The following is a 20,251-nucleotide window of genomic DNA, read 5'->3' on the forward strand; positions in this document are numbered from 1 at the left end:
TCCTTCACTCCACCCTCTCCCCATATCTCTCACTACACCCTCTCCCCACAATCCCCTATTCCAGCCTCCCTCCATCCCATTCAATGCCTTCCCTCTTCAGGAGTTGTCTCCTCTGGACTACACTGTTCTTCGCAGCTAATGTATTCCATCATCTGTTCTTGTTTTTGGGTAAAATCGATCCTTCTTCTTGCTCCTACTGTCCTTGGTATTTACTCTTTGTTGCTGGCATTTGAGCACAGGCAGTGCTGGCTCCAGCCACTTGTTCTTTCTTTTCACATCATCCATAGCTGCATATTTAAAGGAATATTCTAATTAAATTCTTTATCGCTGCCTGTCACAGACCTCTGTACATCAGTGGCCTGTCACCTGTAATAATACTACCTGCTAACACACTGTACCTGGGCTAGGCCCAGGCTGCTGTCTGACAGACAGGAGGCAGCAGCTGCCAGAGCTCAGAATACAATTTGCTCCACGCGCTCAGTATTGTTAGATATCAGAAAGAGAGAGTTGTCACTAACTAGGAATCTCATTGCAGAAGAGTGAGCACTAACCGGGTAAGCTTCAATACTGGAGAGGATGTGATGCTTACACTGTGACATTTACACTGTAATATGAGCCACTCAGTCAGGCTGGCTAGAATTCCGAGATTATTCAGAATCAATAGCAACCAGCTTACAAATCTGAAGTCAGGGATGGTTTTACTGTACTTACTCAGACTGAGTGTTTGAGGACACTTTCTGAGCTACCTGAAGTCCCAGCACCCAATGGTGGAGAGATGAATCAGAAAGGTGGTACCTTATTTTTGCTGCTTTCACATGATTGTAGACTGGCAAAGATCTGACTCTCAACTGCCAGCACCCATGATTCCCTCTCCTCAGAGTTCGAGGCTTCAAAATGCCACGTTTGCCCAGTCAACGACACAATCACAAACTCATAAGATTCCTCACCATCTGTAAAACAGAGTGAGACAGTCAGGATCAGAATTAATGACACAGCAGAATTCACAGCATTGAATACCCACCTCCCCCCAAAAAACCCACTCATCCCTCATTAACACACAGCAGCACTCACCAGGACATCCCAAACCCCCAAACCCTACACCCACCCAGAACCTCATACCCACTCACATCCCCCAGCCTTAGAAAGCAACACTTCATCAACACACACCACCCAGATGGATTGAACCCCACCCACATGCAACACCCGCTCATAGCAATTCAATTATACTCCACTTCTAGTTACCACCCCAGCAAACATCTATCTAACTCCATGCTGTCCCTGTCCTGGGAGTGTTTGATAGGGGACAGTGTTGAGGGAGCTTTACTCTGTATCTAACCCCGTGCTGTCCCTATCCTGGGAATGTTTGATGGGGACAAGGTAGTGTTTAGCTTTACTCTATATCTAATCCACTGATGTCTCTGTCCTGGGAGTGTTTGTTAGGGGACAGCATAGAGGAAGCTTTACTCCACTTTAGTGATTATGTATTCGTTCTAACAAGTTAGTCAATGTCTTGGAGGGGTCTTGGTGGGGAACAGAAGAGATTTTACTTCACATTTTATCCAAGACAGGACCCTGACCAATCTCTAATTCAACCCAAACCCTGGCCCACCTGGGTCTAGCCTTGTCAGTTTTGTACTTGAAATTTTCCATGCATTTAGTCACAGATCAAACAGTTGGAATCTTCTAATCTTCTTTCTTCTTCTCAACCACATGCTCAGCCTAGAGAATAGGAAGTGTTCAGTTTCCATTCGCACTGTGACTATTTCCCCTCTTCACATTGTGGGACTGTTTGTGATGGTGTGCATACTCACTGTCCCATCCCTCTGAAATGCTCAGATTTATTTTTGTTATAATTCCATCGAGACTGAAAGCAGTTTGAGAAGAAAACAATCCTCTCAAAGTCAATGGAAAGAAAACTGCTAGTTAAGATTTCACTTTATATATCTTTTCCTGTAACAAACCAATTAAAACCAATATAATTCAAGCATTAACAAGTGAAGGATATTTCTAATAAGAAGATAAATTTCACGATAGTTTATACAATGAAGATATGTTTTGGATAGTTACAAACATTCACACTGCTTCCTACATAAATGTGAGACTAAGTGCAAACTCAGTCTTTCCAACTTAGTCTTCATTTTGCAGGATTTCTCACTTCCCATTTCATTACTTTGACCACTGAGGCAACTTCATTATCAAGTGTTCCCCATTTTAAGACCTGAGACAGAGATACATCATCAAGGCACACCTCAACCAACCCTCCATCACTTGTGTCATAACAATATTGTTGGCACAGAATCCCCAAAGGACCCCTCTTCTGACCTGCTCCCATGTTTGGTGGGTTCTAGCACCACTTCATCAACAGTAATGGCTAACCTTCAATTCAGAATGCCTCGCTTGCCCAGTCTACATATACTGGAGAGTGGACTGTCACTAGCATTCCACATGACAATGTCTACGAGAGAAGGTTATCGAGGGCTCCAGAGAGGGAACACCTCGGAAGCAGTGGGGGGAGTGGGGTCATAATGAGGAGGATGGTTCCCAGAGCTGTCATCTTTGAAACGCAGAATCCAGGAGGCGGAGGAACCGGTACATTGTCACTGAGAGCCAGAGAGGGCCGAGCGAGTGCCAAGCATTGCCGCTGATAGCGGATGTGAGGAGCAGACCATATTGGTTTCAAGCCTGATCAGCAAGAGCTTTCAAATGCCAGGATTTAAGCTAAGTGCTGGAACGTGGTTTATGGAATGAGCTGCCAGAGTTTGAAAAACATTTGGACAGTATATGAACAGGAAAGGTTTAGAAGGATATGGGTTAAAAGCAGGTAAATGGAACTAGTTTAGTTTGGGAAACCAGGCATGGACAGGTTGGGCCGAAGGGTCTGTTTCCATGCTGTATGACTCTATGACTCTAGTTGCCTAATGCACATGATAACACAAACTCCGTTTAGTTCTCAGAGACCTGCTTCAGAGGCCAGGAACTGGTCAAAGATGGCCAAACAGAGAACTGTTCCATTCAGACACAACCTTTCTCATTTTACCTTTGCAAATATTTTCTGAAATGACCAACTAGTAAAGCAGGCCAAGTTATTTTCTATATACCCTTGGTTTCTTAGCTGTTCACCTCCTTATCCTGCATCCAGAGTGACAGAATTGTTACAGCGCAGCAGAAGGCCATTTAGCACATCATATTGCACTAGCCCTAGGAATTAACATTTCACTTTGGGCTATTCTCACACCTTTTCTCCATAACATTTTTTTCCTTTCAGCTTATAGTCTAACTCCCTTTTGAAAGTTTAAGTTCAACTAACCTCCCTGACACTCTCACACAGTATATTTCAGACCCTCCTATGGCCTATTCCTGTTTCAATGTTATAATTCCATCAGGATTGGCTGGAAATCTAAATTGAAGTGATGGGGTAATCGTCAGCAAAGTAAAGGAAGGATAAGATCATAGAACTTTAAGAATAAGAACAGGTGTCAGTCATTCTGCTGCTCAAACCTGCTTTGCCATTCAATAGGATTGTGACTGATCCGACATTCCTCATGTCCACTTCTTGCCCTTTCATGTGACTGTTGATTCCTCTACGGATCAAGAATCCATACAAGCCCTAAACATACACAAGGACTCTATCCACACAACTCTCTCTGGCAAGGGGTTCAAAGGCACACAATATTCTGAGAGAAGAAATTCCTCCTCATCCCAATCTTAATTTTATACCCCTTTATTCTGAGACTGTGTCCTCTGGTCCAAGACTCTCCCATAAGGGGAAGAATCCTCTCAGCATTTACCATATCAAGCCCCTTAATAGTCCTATATATTTCAATGAGATCACCTCTCAATCTTCTAAACTTCAGTGAGTAGAGGCCCACCTTGTTTAACCCATGCTCATAAGACAATCCTACATTCAGGGGAATATCCAAGTCCCCAAAGTCCCTTTCTGTTGCAATTTTCTGCAGTTTTTTCTCCAGTTAAAAAGTATTGTTCTTTTGTTCTCTTTTCCAAAATGAACAATTTCAAATTTTCCCACATTGTACTCTATTTGCCAACTTTTTGCCCAGTTACTTAATCTGTTAATACCTCTCTAGAACCTGTTTATATTCCTCTTAAAACTTGCCTTTCCACTTATTTTAATGTCAGCTGCAAATTTGGCTACAGTACAATCACTTCCTTCCCCTGAGTTGGTAATATATATTGCAAACAGTTGTGATCCCAGCACTGATTCCTGCGGAACCCCAGTGGTAATGGGTTGCCATCATCATAGGCCCTTATGACTTGATGTTTTGTGAGGTACCTTGTCAAACACTTCAGGAAGTTCAAATACTACACATCTACTGGTTCCCCTCTATTCTCTCTGGTTCAGACTTCCTTGAAAAACTCTAATAAAACTCCTACGTCTAATGGTCTCATATCAGGAGAAGTAAGGTTTCCAATACTAACCCCTAGAGAACTTCACTATAATGCTTTCAGTCTGAAAAACATCCACCAACCATTACTTGCTGTTTCCTGTCAGACTATTCCATTTCCATTGAGTCATAAAGTCATACCAGCATAGACACAGACCTTTCAGTCCAACAAGTCAATGCCGATCATATTCCCAAACTAAATTAGTCCCACTTATCTGGCCCATATCCACCCAGACCTTTCGTACTCATGTACTTACCCAAATGTCTTTGAAATGTTATAACTGTACCTGCATCCATCACTTCCTCTGGCAGCTCATTCCACACACAAACCACTCTCTGTGTAAAACAGTTGCTCCTCATGTCTTTTTTAAAACTTTATCCTCTCACCTTAAAAATATGCCCACTCATTTTGAACTCCTCCACCCTAAGGAAATAACCTTTGCTATTCATCTTATCCATGCCCCTCATGAGTTTGTAAACCTCCATAAGACCACAAGACATAGGAATGGAAATAAGGCCATTCAGCCCATCGAGTCCACTCCGCCATTCAATCAGGGCTGATGGGCATTACAATGCAACTTACCTGCACTCTCCCAGTAGCCATTAATTCCTTACAAGATCAAGAATTTATCAATCTCTGCCTTGAAGACATTTAACTTTCCGGCCTCCACTGCGCTCCGCGGCAATGAATTCCACAGGCCACCACCCCCTGGCTGAAGAAATGTCTCCTCATTTCTGTTCTAAATCGACACCCTCTAATTCTAAGGCTGTGCCCTAATGGAAACAAATTCCCAGCATCCACCCTTTCCAAGCCATGCATTATCTTGTAAGTTTCTATTAGATCTCCCCTCAACCTTCTTCATGCTAATGAATACAATCCCAGGAATCTCAGCCGTTCATCGTATGTTAAGCCTACCATTCAGGGATCATCCATGTGAATCTCTCTGGATATGTTCCAGTGCCAGTATGTCCTTCCTGAGGTTTGAACTGGACACAGAATTCTCAATGGGGCCAAACTAGAGCTTTATAAAGTCTCAGTAGCACATCACTGCTTTTGCATTCCAACCCTCTTGAGATAAATGACAACATTACATTTGCTTTCTTAACCACAGACTCAACCTGCGAGTCAACCTTTAGAGAATCATGGACTAGCACTCCCAGATCCCTTTGTACTTTGGCTTTATGGTCCATAAGGTCACCCCTCAACTTCCTACACTCAAGAAAAGAATGCCCCAGCTTATCTTTAGAACTCAAATCCTCCATTCCCAGCAACATCCTGATAAATCTTTTATGAACCCTCTCCTATAGCAGAATGACCAGAACTGCACACAGTGCTCCAGAAGAGACCTCACCAACATCCTGTACAACCACAACTTGACGTCCCAACACCTACACTCAAAGGTCTGAGCAATGAAGGCAGGTGTGCTAAACACCTTTTTAACCACTCCATTTCCCTGTGATGGAAATTTCAAAGAATTATGTACCTGAACCTCTCGGTCTCTCTACTGCACAACACTGAAAAATGTGTTGCTGGAAAAGCGCAGCAGGTCAGGCAGCATCCAAGGAGCAGGAGAATCGATGTTTCGGGCATAAGCCTTTCTTCAGGAATGCCCGAAACGTCGATTCTCCTGCTCCTTGGATGCTGCCTGACCTGCTGTGCTTTTCCAGCAACACATTTTCCAGCTCTGATCTCCAGCATCTGCAGTCCTCAACACTGTACAACACTGCCTGGAGTCCTACCATTAATTGTATAAGTCCTGCCCTGGTGTGTTTTACCAAAATGCAATATCTTGCATTTATCCAAATTAAAGTTTTGTAAGGGTTCAGAGGAGATTTACTGGTATTGGGTGGGGCGGTCTTATGAGGAAAGGCTGAGGGACTTGAGGCTGTTTTCGTTTGAGAGAAGAGGTGATTTAATTGAGACATGTAAGATGATCAGGGGATTAGATAGGGTGGACAGTGAGAGCCTGTTCCCTCGGATGGTGATGGCTAGCACGAGGGACATAGCTTTAAATTGAGGGGTGATAGGGGTGTGGAACACACTTCCTGCAACAGTAGTGCACTCACCAACTTTAAAGGCATTTAAATAGTCATTGGATAGACATATGGATGAAAATGGAATAGTGTTGGATAGATAGGCTTCAGATTGGTTCCACAGGTTGGCGCAACATCACTTATGTTCTGGAGTCACTAATGTTCTGGAGGGAACAAAATTTGCCATCCTTAGCCAGTTTGGCCTACATGTGACTCTAGACTCACAGCAATGTGGTTGATTCTTAACTGCCTTTTGGGGAATTAGGAATAGGTGGTAAATGCTGGCCTAGCTGGAGATGTCCACATCCCACAAATAAATAAAAATCAGACTGTTACCAGTGATATAGGAACTTGAGGATTTGGAGAGAAGTTTAAACATCAGAGATTCAGGACCGAGAGCAGGAGATTCTTTTCCCAGACAATTGTGAGGTTGTGGAATTCTCTCCCAAGGCAATGACTGAAGCAAGGATCATGTCAACATTGACCAACAGGTGTCATCAGAGGGTAAAGACATTTGGATGTAAGGCAGGTACATAGGATGATATGCAAGCAACATAAGGTTGGACATGAGTAAAGATGCTAGTTCCTGCTCCTGACCACTAACTAGCTGCTAAGTTGTTCGTTTGTACATAGAATGATTATAGGATAAATGATAGAATCCCTACAGTACAGGAAGAAGCCATTCGACCCATCAGGTCTATTCCAACCCACCGAAGAGCATCCCATCCAGACCCATCCCCTCCCTATTCTCGTAAGCCCGCATAGGGCTTTTACCACCTAGTCTGCATTACATGGAACAATTTATTTTTAGCATGACCAATCCACCCAACCTGCACATCTTGGACTGTGGGGGGAAACCAGAGCACCCGGTGAAAACCCATGCAGAAACAGAGAGACTATGCCAACTGCACACAGGCAGCTGCCCGAGTCTGGAATCAAACTTGGGTCCCTGGTTCTGAGGGCAGCAATGCTAACCACTAAGCCATTGTACCACCCACAGATGAGTCCATTTGGCCTGTTGTATCTGTGTTGGCCTTTTGAAGGAGTAATTCCCTTTTAAATTTTTCAGTTGACCCTGAACCCACTGTGCTGAGTCTACTTTTGTTTGTCATTGATATAAATGATTTAGATGAGAATTTAGAAGGCCTGGTTAGTAAGTTTGAGGTTCACACCCAAATTGATGGTATACTGGACAGTGAAAAAGTATTTTTCTACTTATACTGAGAACAACGGTAAAGCTTTATTTTTAACCTTGTTTCTCTATGTGATGATTTGTACCTAAGTTTTGTACCGAGGTACCTTCTTACCTAATATGGTGCTATGTGTGGTGACACTACTTTTCACTGCACTCCCGTACTTCTGTATTTGAGTACACATGACAATAAAGCTTACACCAATAAATTAAAATCAAGTTGAGTTGGACAAATTGCAGAGGAGGAATGTGTTTGTGTAAATGTAGATGTGAACCTATCAGCAGGACACCAGGAAGGAGGTGGAACAGAGACAGTAAAAGGTTGTTACACTCAGCCTCGGGACCTTTAATTAAAAGGTCAGTATCAAGCACAGTCAGAATGCATACCTCACTGGACCACTCACTCTGCTTTCAAATCCCTAACCCCTCCTAAAAAATGACTTCACTGATAAAAGGAACTGGGTCCCTGAGTCTGATTAGAGAAGGCAGCCAGTGAATAGCGACTGAGAACAATATACATCTCCACACATACTTGATCTCATAGCAAACGGATTAGTAATTACCTAATTAGGGTTATGCAAATACAATGCTCATTAGCATAATGCCTCATTCCCTGAGCTGTGTAAGCTGTTGGCCAATTGTCTCCACACAAGACAAACAGCAAAAAAATTATCTGTAGCAGCACACAGCTCAGCAACTCAAACTGATAACTCCATCGACCCCTCACTCAGTGCCTGGAATCTCCCAGGGGTCCAGAAAGGGAGTGGTCATTCCAGGTTGTGAGACTATTTTGAATATTGAGAGAAAGAATCTTCATGGGTAATCCCAGAGATCCCGGAATGGAGTGAAAACCCTTAGACAAGTTGGGATCCTGAAAGGGTGTGGGTGATCCTGAAGCCGGGAGAACTTCAGGAATCTAGTGGTGAAGTCGGTTTTCTGTTTTTATTTTTGTGCAGTAGGTCTTTCCAGAATGAGGTGAAAGTGAGCACTGCAGATGCTGGAGATTAGAGTCGAGAGTGTGGTGCTGGAAAAGCACAACAGATCAAGCAGCATCCAAGAAGCAGGAGAATCGACGTTTCAGGCAAAAGCCCTTCATCAGGAATCCTTCATCAGCCCAAAATGTCGATTCTCCTGCCTCTCGGATGCTGCCTGACCTGCTTTCCAGAATGAGGGTAATCCTGGGGAGAGAGAGAGAGAGAGAGAGAGATGAGATCTCCTGGGGGTGGGAGTTTCCCAGAGATCCGGGTGGGATAAGGCCTTGTCTTAGATGGCAGGTAGGTACAAAAATAGCAGGGAATGTTGAGAATTCCAGTTATTGGAAAATGGAACACTTCTAATGCCGAGTGTGAGAATTCTAAAGATCAGAGCAGGCAGCTCATTCATAGGATGTGGGTGTTGCTGCATGGTCCAGCATTTATTGCATGTCTCTAGTTGCCCCTTGAGAAGGTGGTAGTGAGATGCCTCTTGAACCGCTGCAGTCCATGTGCTATAGGTAGACCCACAATGCCCTTAGGGAGGGAATTCCAGGATTTTGATCCAGTGACATGGAAGGAACGGCGATGTATTTCCAAGTCAGGATGGAGTGTAGTTTGGATTGGAACTTGCAGGGGATAGTGTTTCCATGTATCTGCTGCACTTGTTCTTCTAGATGGAAGTGGTTGTGGGTTTGGAAGGTGCTGTTTAAGGATCTTTGGTGAATTTCTGCAGTGTATCTTGTAGATAGTATACACTGCTGCTACTGAGCATCGGGGGTGGAGGGAGTGGATGATTGTGGGTGTGGTTGTTGGGGCTGCACTCATCGAAGCAGGTAGAGAATTGCCTCTGACTAGGAAAATCTGGTGGACAAGTAATCTAATGTGCACTTACTGTTCCAAAAATGAACACAGAACAACTTCTTAAATGTTTAAATAGTGCTTATATGTTGTGTGTGTTGTGAATATACTGTGGAGTCCCCTCATGGTGGCCATTTTAAGGAGATTGTAGTTGCTGGACAGAGCTATCTCCTGCTTATCCGGGATGAGGGAGGACCTCCGGAAGTGCAGGTAAGCAATGGCACTCCAGCCACTGAGCTCCACAACATGACTCAAGGTTTCCAGTCACAGCCAGCTGTACACTCACCAGCATCTCCCAGATCATGTCAGCTCCCATAGAGGTGAGCTGTTCAGCACTGGACCCTGGGTGTAAATGCTGCAGAATCATGTACTTGAGCTCTCTGTTTTATGTTTCTTTGAAAAGAAGGCATCTGGTTTTGATAGAGCAGAAAACATTTCCTACTGATGATGGGCTCAGTAACTAGAAGTTATACCAAAAGAGAAAATGCTGGAAAATCTCAGCAGGTCTGGCAGCATCTGTAAGGAGAGAAAAGAGCTGACGTTTCAAGTCCTACTGACCCTTTGTCAAGGCTGTGGGCTTTGACAAATGGTCAGTTAGACTCAAAACGTCAGCTCTTTTCTCTCCTTACAGATGCTGCCAGACCTGCTGAGATTTTCCAGCATTTTCTCTTTTGGTTTCAGATTCCAGCATTCGCAGTAATTTGCTTTTAACTGGAAGTTATGGTTTTGAAATCAAGGGAGAAAGATTGAAAGGGCAGCTGAAGAGAAATCTTGCCACTTGGAGAGTTTCTGGGATCTGGAAACTGATCCCATCAACAAGTTTAAAAGGGAGTTGGACAAGAACTTGAGGATGATGAACTTACAGTGTCATGGTCAAATAACAGGGTTAGAGGTGTGACAGGCTGGTAATTTAAGAACTATGACAAGCTTGAGTAAGTGATATAGTTCTGGACAAGCTGTATCCAGTCAATCTGAAGAAAAGTCAGGAACATTAAACATGAAACATTAGTTATCCTTGTTTGATGTTGGCTGACTCGTGTAGTTTTTCCAGCATTTTTTGCTTGTATTTACTGACTGATGCTTCACTAAGACCACTGCAAATTGTCGGGAAATTTTCTCACCAACCTCATGGTAATCAGTGAAGCCACTCACTTTGCCATCTAACAACAACTGAGGACAGGTCACCAAAGAAGTTGATTTAAAGAAGCACCTTAAAGGAAGAGAATAAACTAAATAGCTGTACAGTCTCTTTAAGAACAGCTGGATTTGGTGCTGATATTGAAATGGTTGCAATTTTTTAGTCCAGCAGTCAGTGGAACTCATTTATTTCCCTAAACCAGTCACTATTGCAGAGTTCAATAATCAGAGTGCTCATTAGAATACCTGATAATAATGAGAAAGAAAGGGACATCACCAGCTCCATTGTTCCTAATGGACGTGCTAAGAGGATGGAAATCTCTCATCTCACGCTAGATAAACCAGTCCGAGAACTCAATTGGTTTCCGGAACTTGCCAATACATAACAACACAGCAGGAAGCTTTTGTCATTACATTTCTGCACTTCTTATTAGCATCAGACTCTGTTTGTGTTGCACTGGGACTGACGTCAGCACAATTTGGGCTATTACTCTACACCTGCAGCTTTGCGTGCTGTGCATCTTTGCAAACCATGCTCTGAGAGCAGGTTTAATCCAACACCAAGTTGAGGTACTGGCCAACAAAGAAAAGATTTGCATTTATCCATTTCCCATCACGATACCCCAAAGGACTTGACAGCCAATGAATTACATTCTGAAGAACAGCCTTCAATGTGTTGTCAAAAATATAGCAGCCAATTTGTACACAGCAAGCTCCCAAAATCAGTAATGTGATAAGATCAGGGAGAACTCTTCCTCAAAGTGCAATACTTAACAACCACTCAAATGAAGAGACAGGGCATTGGAATAAGGCTTTGTCCAAAGGTAGACAGCTCTGGAAGTGTTCTATATTACACAAGAGGGTTAGATTAGTTATGGACTCAATCCCCATTCAAAGATTGGGACACTAAAACATTTAACTTTGAAATCACAGCCAAAGAATCACTGACCAGGTAGGTTGGCAGATGTTTCGAGTCCAGTCCATGGGTAGAACAGGAGATCCCCTAACTCCTCAAATCAATGAGTTTTTAAAAAATACATTCATATGATATAAGCATTGCTGGTGAGGCCTGCCTTTACTGCCCATCTCTAATTGCCCTGGAGAAGATGGAAGTAAGCTGCCTTTCTGGAACTGCTACAGTCCTTATGATGCAGTGACAACCAAAGTGCTGTTGGGGTAGGGGCTTCCTGGAATGTAATCCATTTGCAGAGGATGGTATTCCCATGTAACTGCTACCCTTCATTTCCTAGGAGCAAGAGTTCACTTGTTTGGAAGGTGATGTTGGAGGAGAATTGGTAAGACATAGGCTTCGAGAAGTAAGGCAGTGAGTTACTTGCCACAATGCTCCTAGACTTTGACCTGCTTTTGGCAATAACTCACTTCGTCATTTCCCAAAGCCTATCCACCATCTACAAGGTGCACGTCAGAAGTATGTTGGGATACTTCACATGACACCATGAGGACAGGCACTGGGGGCAGTGAGAAAGAAGCTCCCTGCTCCCCTCCTCCATCTTCACCCAACCATCCCATGTCCTCCTTATCTATTGCACACGCAGTGCAGTTGTCATGATTGGAACCAGGTAGATGTCATTGACTATGAGGTTCTTGATTGGGATGGTCAGCCTGGGCTAATCAGAAATGCCTTGGCTGACCAATATAGCTAGGAGATTAGTATCTCCTCAGTTGAGGACTGACCCTGAGATGGCTGGCCACAGCCAGTGTACTGTGCACTAGTAGATAATGGGTAACTCGGTGACAGGTATCAGCCTCTGTGCTGTTATTTCAGCAGCCACTGTATATGAGCATTTCTGGATGAGCCAGTTTCTGCAGTTGAGGGTGACTGCAGACACTGCTGCTCCATTAACTGATCCTACCACCTTTGATGCCTTCTGCCCATATGCATAATCTCTGTACACATCGATCCGCCACAACGACGGCCCCCAACCCAAGCCCTCCGTTTCTTCCTCTCATGCCGTCCCAACCAGTACCCTTCCACCAACACCCTAATCCGCCTGCCAGAACTGGTCCTCACTCTCAACAATTTCTCCTTCCAATCCTCTCACTTCCTTCAAACCAAAGGGGTCACCACGGGCACCCGCATGGGACCCAGCTACGCCCATCTGTTTGTCGGATACGTGGAACAGTCCATCATCCGCAGTTATAGCGGCACCATTCCCCACCTTTTCCTCTGCTACATTGATGCCTGTATTGGTGCTGCCTCGTGCTCCCGTGAGGAGGTTGAACAGTTCATCAACTTTACCAACACCTTCCACCCCGACCTCAAATTCACTTGGACTATCTCGGCCACCTCCCTCCCCTTCTGGACCTCTCTATCACTGTCTCTGTTGACCGACTAACCACAGACATCTAATACAAGCCCACCAACTCCCACAGCTACCTCGACACACCTCCTCCCACCCTACCTGTAAAAACGCCACCCCTTATTCCCAATTCCTCCGACTCTGCCACATCTGTTCCCAGGATGACCAATTCCACCTCAGAAAGTCCCAGGTGGCCTCCTTCTTCCATGATCGCAACTTCCCTTCCCACGTGGTTGATGATGCCCTCCAGCGCATCTCCTCCATTTCACGCACCACTGCCCTCGAACCCCACCCCTCCCAATGCAACAAGGACAGAACCCCCCGGTCCTCACCTTCCATCCCACCAATCTCCACATATATCGCATCATCCTGTGCTACATCCACCACCTCCAAATGCACCCAAGCAGAGATATATTTCCCTCCCTACCCTTATCAACGTTACGGAGAGACCATTCCCTCCGCAACTCCCTCATCAGGTCCACGCCACCCACCAGCCCTCACCCCACTCCTGGCACCTTTCCGTGCCACTGCAGGAAGTGCAAAACCTGTACCCACACCACTCCCCTCACCACTGTCCAAGGCCCCAAGGGATCCTTCCACATCTGTCAGAAATTTACCCGTACCTCTGGCAATGTTACCTACTGCATCTGTTGCACCCGGTGTGATCTCCTCCACATCAGGGAGACAGGACGCCTTCCTGCAGATCATTTCAGAGAGTATCTGTGGGACACCTGCACCCACTAACCCCACCGCCCCGTGGCTGAACGCTTCAACTCCCCCTCCCACTCCATCGAGGACATGCAGGTCCTGGGCCACCTCCATCACCAAACCGTTACCACCTGATGCCTGGAGGAGGAATGCCTTATATTCCACCTTGGGACCCTGAAACCACACGGGATTAATGTGGATTTCAACAGCTTCCTCGTCCCCTGTATGCCCGAAACGTCGATTCTCCTGCTCCTCGGATGCTGCCTGACCTGCTGTGCTTTTCCAACTCCACACTGTCGACTCTCATCTCCATCATCTGCAGTCCTCACTTTCTCCAAGCATATCGTCTCTACACATGCCTTATTAGAATTGAACCCTTAATTTTATATTGTATCTCCATATTCTACCCACCAAAATGAAGCCCTTCACAATTCCCTGCATTAAAATGCATCACCCACTTGGCACCATTCAACAATAGGCTTATGGCTCACAATACTTTCAAGATCCATATCATTCACAAATTTTGAAATGGTGCTTGTACATCAAGGTCTGAGCAAAATGGGTAGGGTTTGTACATGAGCCAAAAGCTCTAGATTCAGGCTCCCCCATAAGGAATTCCTGAACAAGGAAAGTGGATTCATAACATAGTCAGTATCAATCTTCAAATCTCCAGGCAGGCACTGCCAGCAGGCCAGATTCCTGGTTAGCCAATTGGTGTAAAGAATGTTAGAGCTTAAACAATCAGTCTCCATAGCTCAAAACTACAACATCCAGATAAAAGTGCACATTACCACATGGGTTCCTTGAGTGAAATGTAGCACATCAGCATCACATCAAGATTTATGTCAATAATATTGGATTCAGGGAGAGGAATATAAATGTACAGAGCCCTCCTTCAACTTAAAAAAAAAACAACCATTCACCATTGCTTTTTATCTCCCAAACAATTTCCTTAAAAATATCCATCATCATCTTTGCCTCAGCTCATTTGCTGCCTTTATTCTTTGTAAAAATGATCATCCCCCACTTACTCCAGCTGTCCTCCCACCTCAGCTCCTGCTCATTTCTGCACAATCCTACCAGCATCGTAACTCATACCAAGCCTTGTTCACCCATCAGCCCTGAGCTCACAGACAGCCTGTGGTCAAACTACACTAGAGGGGGATCTTACACATCCAGAACTAGACAGAGTAGATACAGGAAGGATATTCCTGATGGGAGGTGGCAGTGGAGTTCAGAACCAGGGGTCATAGTTTAAGAATAAGGGCTAAACCTTTTAGGACTGAGCCTGTGGAATTTGCTACTATAGAAAGAAAGGCCAAAACATGAAGTATTTTGAAAAAGAAGGTAGATATAGCTCTTGAGGCTAAAGAGACCAAGTGATATGGGAGCAAGTTTGGATAAGGATATTGACTTGATGATCAGCCATGATCGTATTGAATGGTGGAGCAAGTTCAAGGAATCAAATAGCTTATTGCTGCTCCTATGTTAAAGTTTTTATCAGTTTCTAAATCTCTCCAACCGATACACTTCTTCCTGTCATCACCTTCAGTCCCTATGAACATCCCTCTCTCTTTAACTTCTTTCAGCCCTTCCATCCTTCCCTATCTCTGTGACCTCCTCCAGCCCCTCCACCCTCCCTGTCTCTGTAACCTCCTCCAGGTCACACACCACTCCCTATCTTAGTAATCCCCTACAGATATTCTAATTATTGGCACCTCTTCCAGATCTGATGAAACTTACTATCTCTGTAATCACTTGAAGACTCTACAATCCTCTGTGATCTTTGCGCTCCTCCACTTCTCGTATATTCACCATCCACAAATGTAGCTATTTCCTCCTTGCCTGTTTACGCCTTCAGCCACGAGGATCTAGAACTATGGAACAGCTTATATACATCTCTCTACATCTCAACGTCACAACCTTCCTTACATCAAACTCTTTGAAAGAAGTTTGGATCATGCACCATAATTTCTCATTTGGCTCGGTGTCAAACTTTGTTGGCTGACTCCTGCTGACCCCTTTGCTAGATTTCATCATGTTGCAGGTACTATATAAATGCATGTTATTTTACTAACTGCATTATGGGATGGGAAAACGTAAATCCTAATCAGCCGTTCAATCATATTTTCTAAGAGTTAATCTGCATTACAAAAAGATACACAGTGGGCAACACTGATTCTGAATAAACACTGAATCTGTACAGTTACACAGTAAATACCCCTTACCCAGAACACACACTGACTCTGTACAGTTACACAGTGAGTGACCCTTATCCTGCTGAATAAACACTGACTCTGTACAGTTACACAGCGAGTGACCCTTACCCTGCTGAATAAACACCGACTCTGTACAGTCACACAGCGAGTGACCCTTACCCTGCTGAATAAACATTGACTCTGTACAGTTACACAGTGAGTGACCCTTACCCTGCTGAATAAACACTGACTCTATGATTATACAGTGAGTGACCCTTACCCTGCTGAATAAACACTGACTCTGTACAGTTACACAGCGAGTGACTCTTACCCTGCTGAATAAACACTGACTCTGTACAGTTACAGAGCAAGTGACCCTTACCCTGCTGAATAAACTGACTCTGTACAGTTACACAGTGAGTGACCCTTACCCTGCTGAATAAACTGACTATGATTATACAGTGAGTGACCCTTACCCTGCTGAATAAACACTGACTCTCTACAGTTACACAGCGAGTGACCCTTACCCTGCTGAATAAACACTGACTCTGAACAGTTACACAGTGAGTGACCCTTACCTTGCTGAATAAACACTGACTCTGTACAGTTACATAGCAAGTGACCCTTACCCTGCTGAATAAACTGACTCTGTACGGTTACACAGCAAGTGACTCTTACCCTGCCGAGTAAACACTGACTCTGTACAGTTGCACAGTGAGTGACCCATACCTGCTGAATAAACACTGACTGCACATTAGGAGCTCACTACTATCATGGACAGGGCAGCTGTAATGGATTTGGATTGATGTTTCAATTGCTGGTGAGTCATATTGTTCGAGATTTACCCTGTTCTGGTTTGATTTTTTAGCTCAGCATTCAGTTGTTGGATCAATTACTTTCTCTGATCACTTCCCATTTTCTTTGGGATGAATGCTGGAACTCCACATAGTTGCTCTTTTGGAGTTAGTGTAACTCTACACACACGCTGAGCAAGGGGACGACTAGGTCCCTGAAGAGAGAGAACAAATACAAAATCATCAATTCCAATCAGTGTCTGAGTAATTAGGGGGCAGCAAGAGGAAAACATGAATCCAACACCTTGTGTCATTATTATTTAATAGGTTTTTAAAAGCCTAAGACCATTGGAGAGCTGCAGAGGACACGTATCAGTAGAACCTGCAGCTTGTAATGCATGTTAACCCAGTGATCCCATCTCAAACACTATGCCAGCAACAAGTGCTTTCAAATTAGACATAAATTAAGAAAGGCAGTATATTCTTGCATGGATGAGGAGATGCAATTTAAATCCAACGCCATTGCAGTAAAAGGGCAAGTACGATTTTCTATTAATTAACAGACAGCTTTTGAAAAAACATTAAAAAGTATGCTTGTAGTTTAATAGATGAGTATCGGTCTGATTGGTGCTGACCCTTCACACACTGTTTGAGCGTATGAACGGCACAGTGTGGGAATGGGCAATGCTTTGGCTCTGATGCTGCTGCCTTCACAATTTGGTACTTAGTAACCCCATCCAGATCACAAGAAAGCAGACAAGCATGTGTGCAAACTGCCCCTGACCAATTCATGGCCCTAATATACAAAGATCCATCTCTCAACCAGAGCTAGAAAATGATGTCACACAACTTTCACAACCCGAGGACCTCTTAAATAATTTCATGTAGTGTAGCCGTTGTTGTAAAATGACGAAATACAAAACAGCAAGCAATTACAAACAACAATTTGATTCTGAACAGATAATCTGTTTTGGTGATACTGGCTGGGGTAAATATTGAAAAAGGCAGTGAGAACATTTCCCAGGACTTGTTCAAAACAGTCAAATTGAACATTTTACGTGGACCTAACAGAGCCAATGGTGAAAATGAAGGCCACTCAGCCAATGGATCTGCTGTCCCATTCAATAAGATAATTTGGGACTGGGCTTCGGTTTAATTCTCAGCTGAAAGAAGGTAACTCACACAGTGATGCACTCCCTCACTGCTGACCCTCCAACAGTGCGATACTCCCTCACGACTAATTTTCTGATAGTGTAGCACTCCCTCAGCACTGTCCCTCCGACAGCGCAGCACTCCCTCAGCGCTGACCCTCTGACAGTGCAGTGCTCCCTCAGGGCTGAACCTCTGACAGTGCAGCACTCTCTCAGCACTGACCCTCTGACAGTGTGAAATTCCCCCACTACCGACCTTCTGAAAGTTCAGCGCTCTCACAGCACTGACCCTCAGACAGCGCAGCACTCCCTCAGCACTGACCCTCCGACAGTGCAGCATTCCCACAGCGCTGACCGTCTGACAGTGCGGCACTCCCTCAGCGCTGACCCTCCAATGGTGCAGCTTTCCCTCAGCACTGATCCTCCGACAGTGCAGTGCTCCCTCAGCACTGACCCTCCGACAGTGCGGCACTGCCTCAGCACTGACCCTCCAACAGTACACAACTCCCTCAGCACTAACCCTCCGACAGTGCAGACCCACTCTCACTAGTATACTCACATACGGATGAGGAAGGACGCCACTTCAACTGGAAAAATGCATCCAATCTAGAACAAGCCAGTCAGAGACATGCACGAGAATTCCTAGAAGCAAGGCATTCCAACTGGAACTCTATCAACAAACACATTGACTTGGATCCCATTTACCACCCCTTGAGGAAAAGAACAGGAAATGACATCACCATAGGGAATGATGTCATCAAAGAAAATGGCATCACCGACCCAAGGAAACCCAAACATATAAATAGAAAGTGGGCTGTAGCACCAGTACTTTATCCGGAGGCGCATTGAAGATGTTACCTAGTATGGCGACCAAACGTCTGAAAACAAACTTTCCAACTCAGCAAGCAAACCTATATTCAGTGCAGACCTCCCTCAGCATTGACCCTCCAACAGTGTGGCACTCCCTCAGCACTGACCCCCCCCCCCCCAGAGTGCAGCACTCCCTCAGCACTGACCCTCCAAGAGTGCGGCACTCCCTCAGTACTGGCCGTCCCTCAGCACTGATACTCCAACAAGGCAGTGCTCTGTTAGTTATGACCCTGACTGCAGAGCTTCCTCAGTACAGACACACAAATGTATGCAAGTTACTCATCCAAGTCATTAACATATATATATATAAAATAAAACAGTGGCCCCAGCACTCAATCCTGCTGGATACCACTGGTTACAGGCTGCCATCCTGAAAATACACCCTCATATTCTAACTCTCTGTTTTCTATGAGTTTGTCAATCTCCTATCCAGGCTGAGATACTACCCCCAACACCATTGGCTCTTATCTTGCTAAGTAGCCTGATGTGTGATACCTGATCAAAAGCCTTTTGGAAATATAAACATTTTACATCCATTGCTTCCCCTTTGTCTATCCTCAAAGAGTTCTCATAAATTTGTCAGGCGTGATTTCCCTTTCATGAAGCCATGCTTGATCTCTGCTTGTTCATACTATGCATTTCTAATAGATTAGATTACTTACAGTGTGGAAACAGGCCCTTTGGCCCAACAAGTTCACACTGACCCTCCAAAAAGCAACCCATCCAGACCCATTCCTCTACATTTACCCCTTCACCTAATACTATGGGCAATTTAGCCAATTCACCTAACCTGCACATTTTTGGACTGTGGTAGGAAACTGGAGCGCCTGGAGGAAACCCACGCAGACACGGGGAGAATGTGCAAACTCCACACAGTCAGTTGCCTGAGGTGGGAATTGAACCCAGGTCTCTGGCACTGTAAAGAAGCAGTGCAAACCACTGTGCCACCGTGCCGCCCACTTACAACTGACTCTACCATTAATAGACTCTATCATTGTCCCAACCACAAATGTTAAACAAACTAGCTTTACCTGGCTTTACCTCCTTCTCTCTCTAAATAAAGGTGTTCCATTGGCAGTTTCCCAATCTTCTGGGACTTTTCAAGAATATAATAACTCCTAGAAGATTACTGTCAGTGTTTCCACCATCTCAGGAGCTACTTTCTTTAATATTTTCAGAAGAATCTTGTCAATTTGCATAGCTACTTTTAGTCATTGTTCTAAATCAATTCAGACAATTGCTGGACATTATGCTCCTGCTGCAGTCAACTCGAACGAGAGAGGGGTAAATGATTGAAGCCACGTGTTCCTCAGAACAAACACTTGGGGATGCAAATATGAAATACTGATGAACAAGATAACATTTTTATTCTGTGTCTAATCCAGGTTCGGAATAAATTGTAACACAGCTCTGCAATATTCAGTGGGACGAGGTATGTGAAGGATAGTTGAAAAAATGGAGAGAGGGTGGAAATTAAGTGTGAAGGACATGGGTGGAAGATTTGGGAATGACGGACATGAGGGAGAAGGAGGGGAGTGTAAAATGTGAAGAGTGGGTGGGATGGCAGTGAAGGACATTGGGAAAGTGAGGGACATGGGGAAGAGATGGGAA

At 44.5% G+C, this 20,251-nt stretch overlaps 1 protein-coding gene across 2 annotated transcripts in view; it reads right to left on the reverse strand.

Annotated features, from left to right (window-relative positions):
• The window catches only part of agap3 (ArfGAP with GTPase domain, ankyrin repeat and PH domain 3), a 660,759-nt gene that overhangs the window by 44,517 nt on the left and 595,991 nt on the right, over positions 1-20,251 (reverse strand). For both annotated transcript variants that reach the window (XM_043687549.1, XM_043687548.1), the window contains exon 12: positions 796-950. In XM_043687549.1, the coding sequence (XP_043543484.1) occupies positions 796-950 (155 nt within the window). The remainder of the gene's footprint in view (positions 1-795; positions 951-20,251) is intronic.

This window comes from Chiloscyllium plagiosum, chromosome 4 (genome assembly GCF_004010195.1).
Source record: "Chiloscyllium plagiosum isolate BGI_BamShark_2017 chromosome 4, ASM401019v2, whole genome shotgun sequence".
Lineage (NCBI taxonomy): Eukaryota > Metazoa > Chordata > Chondrichthyes > Orectolobiformes > Hemiscylliidae > Chiloscyllium > Chiloscyllium plagiosum.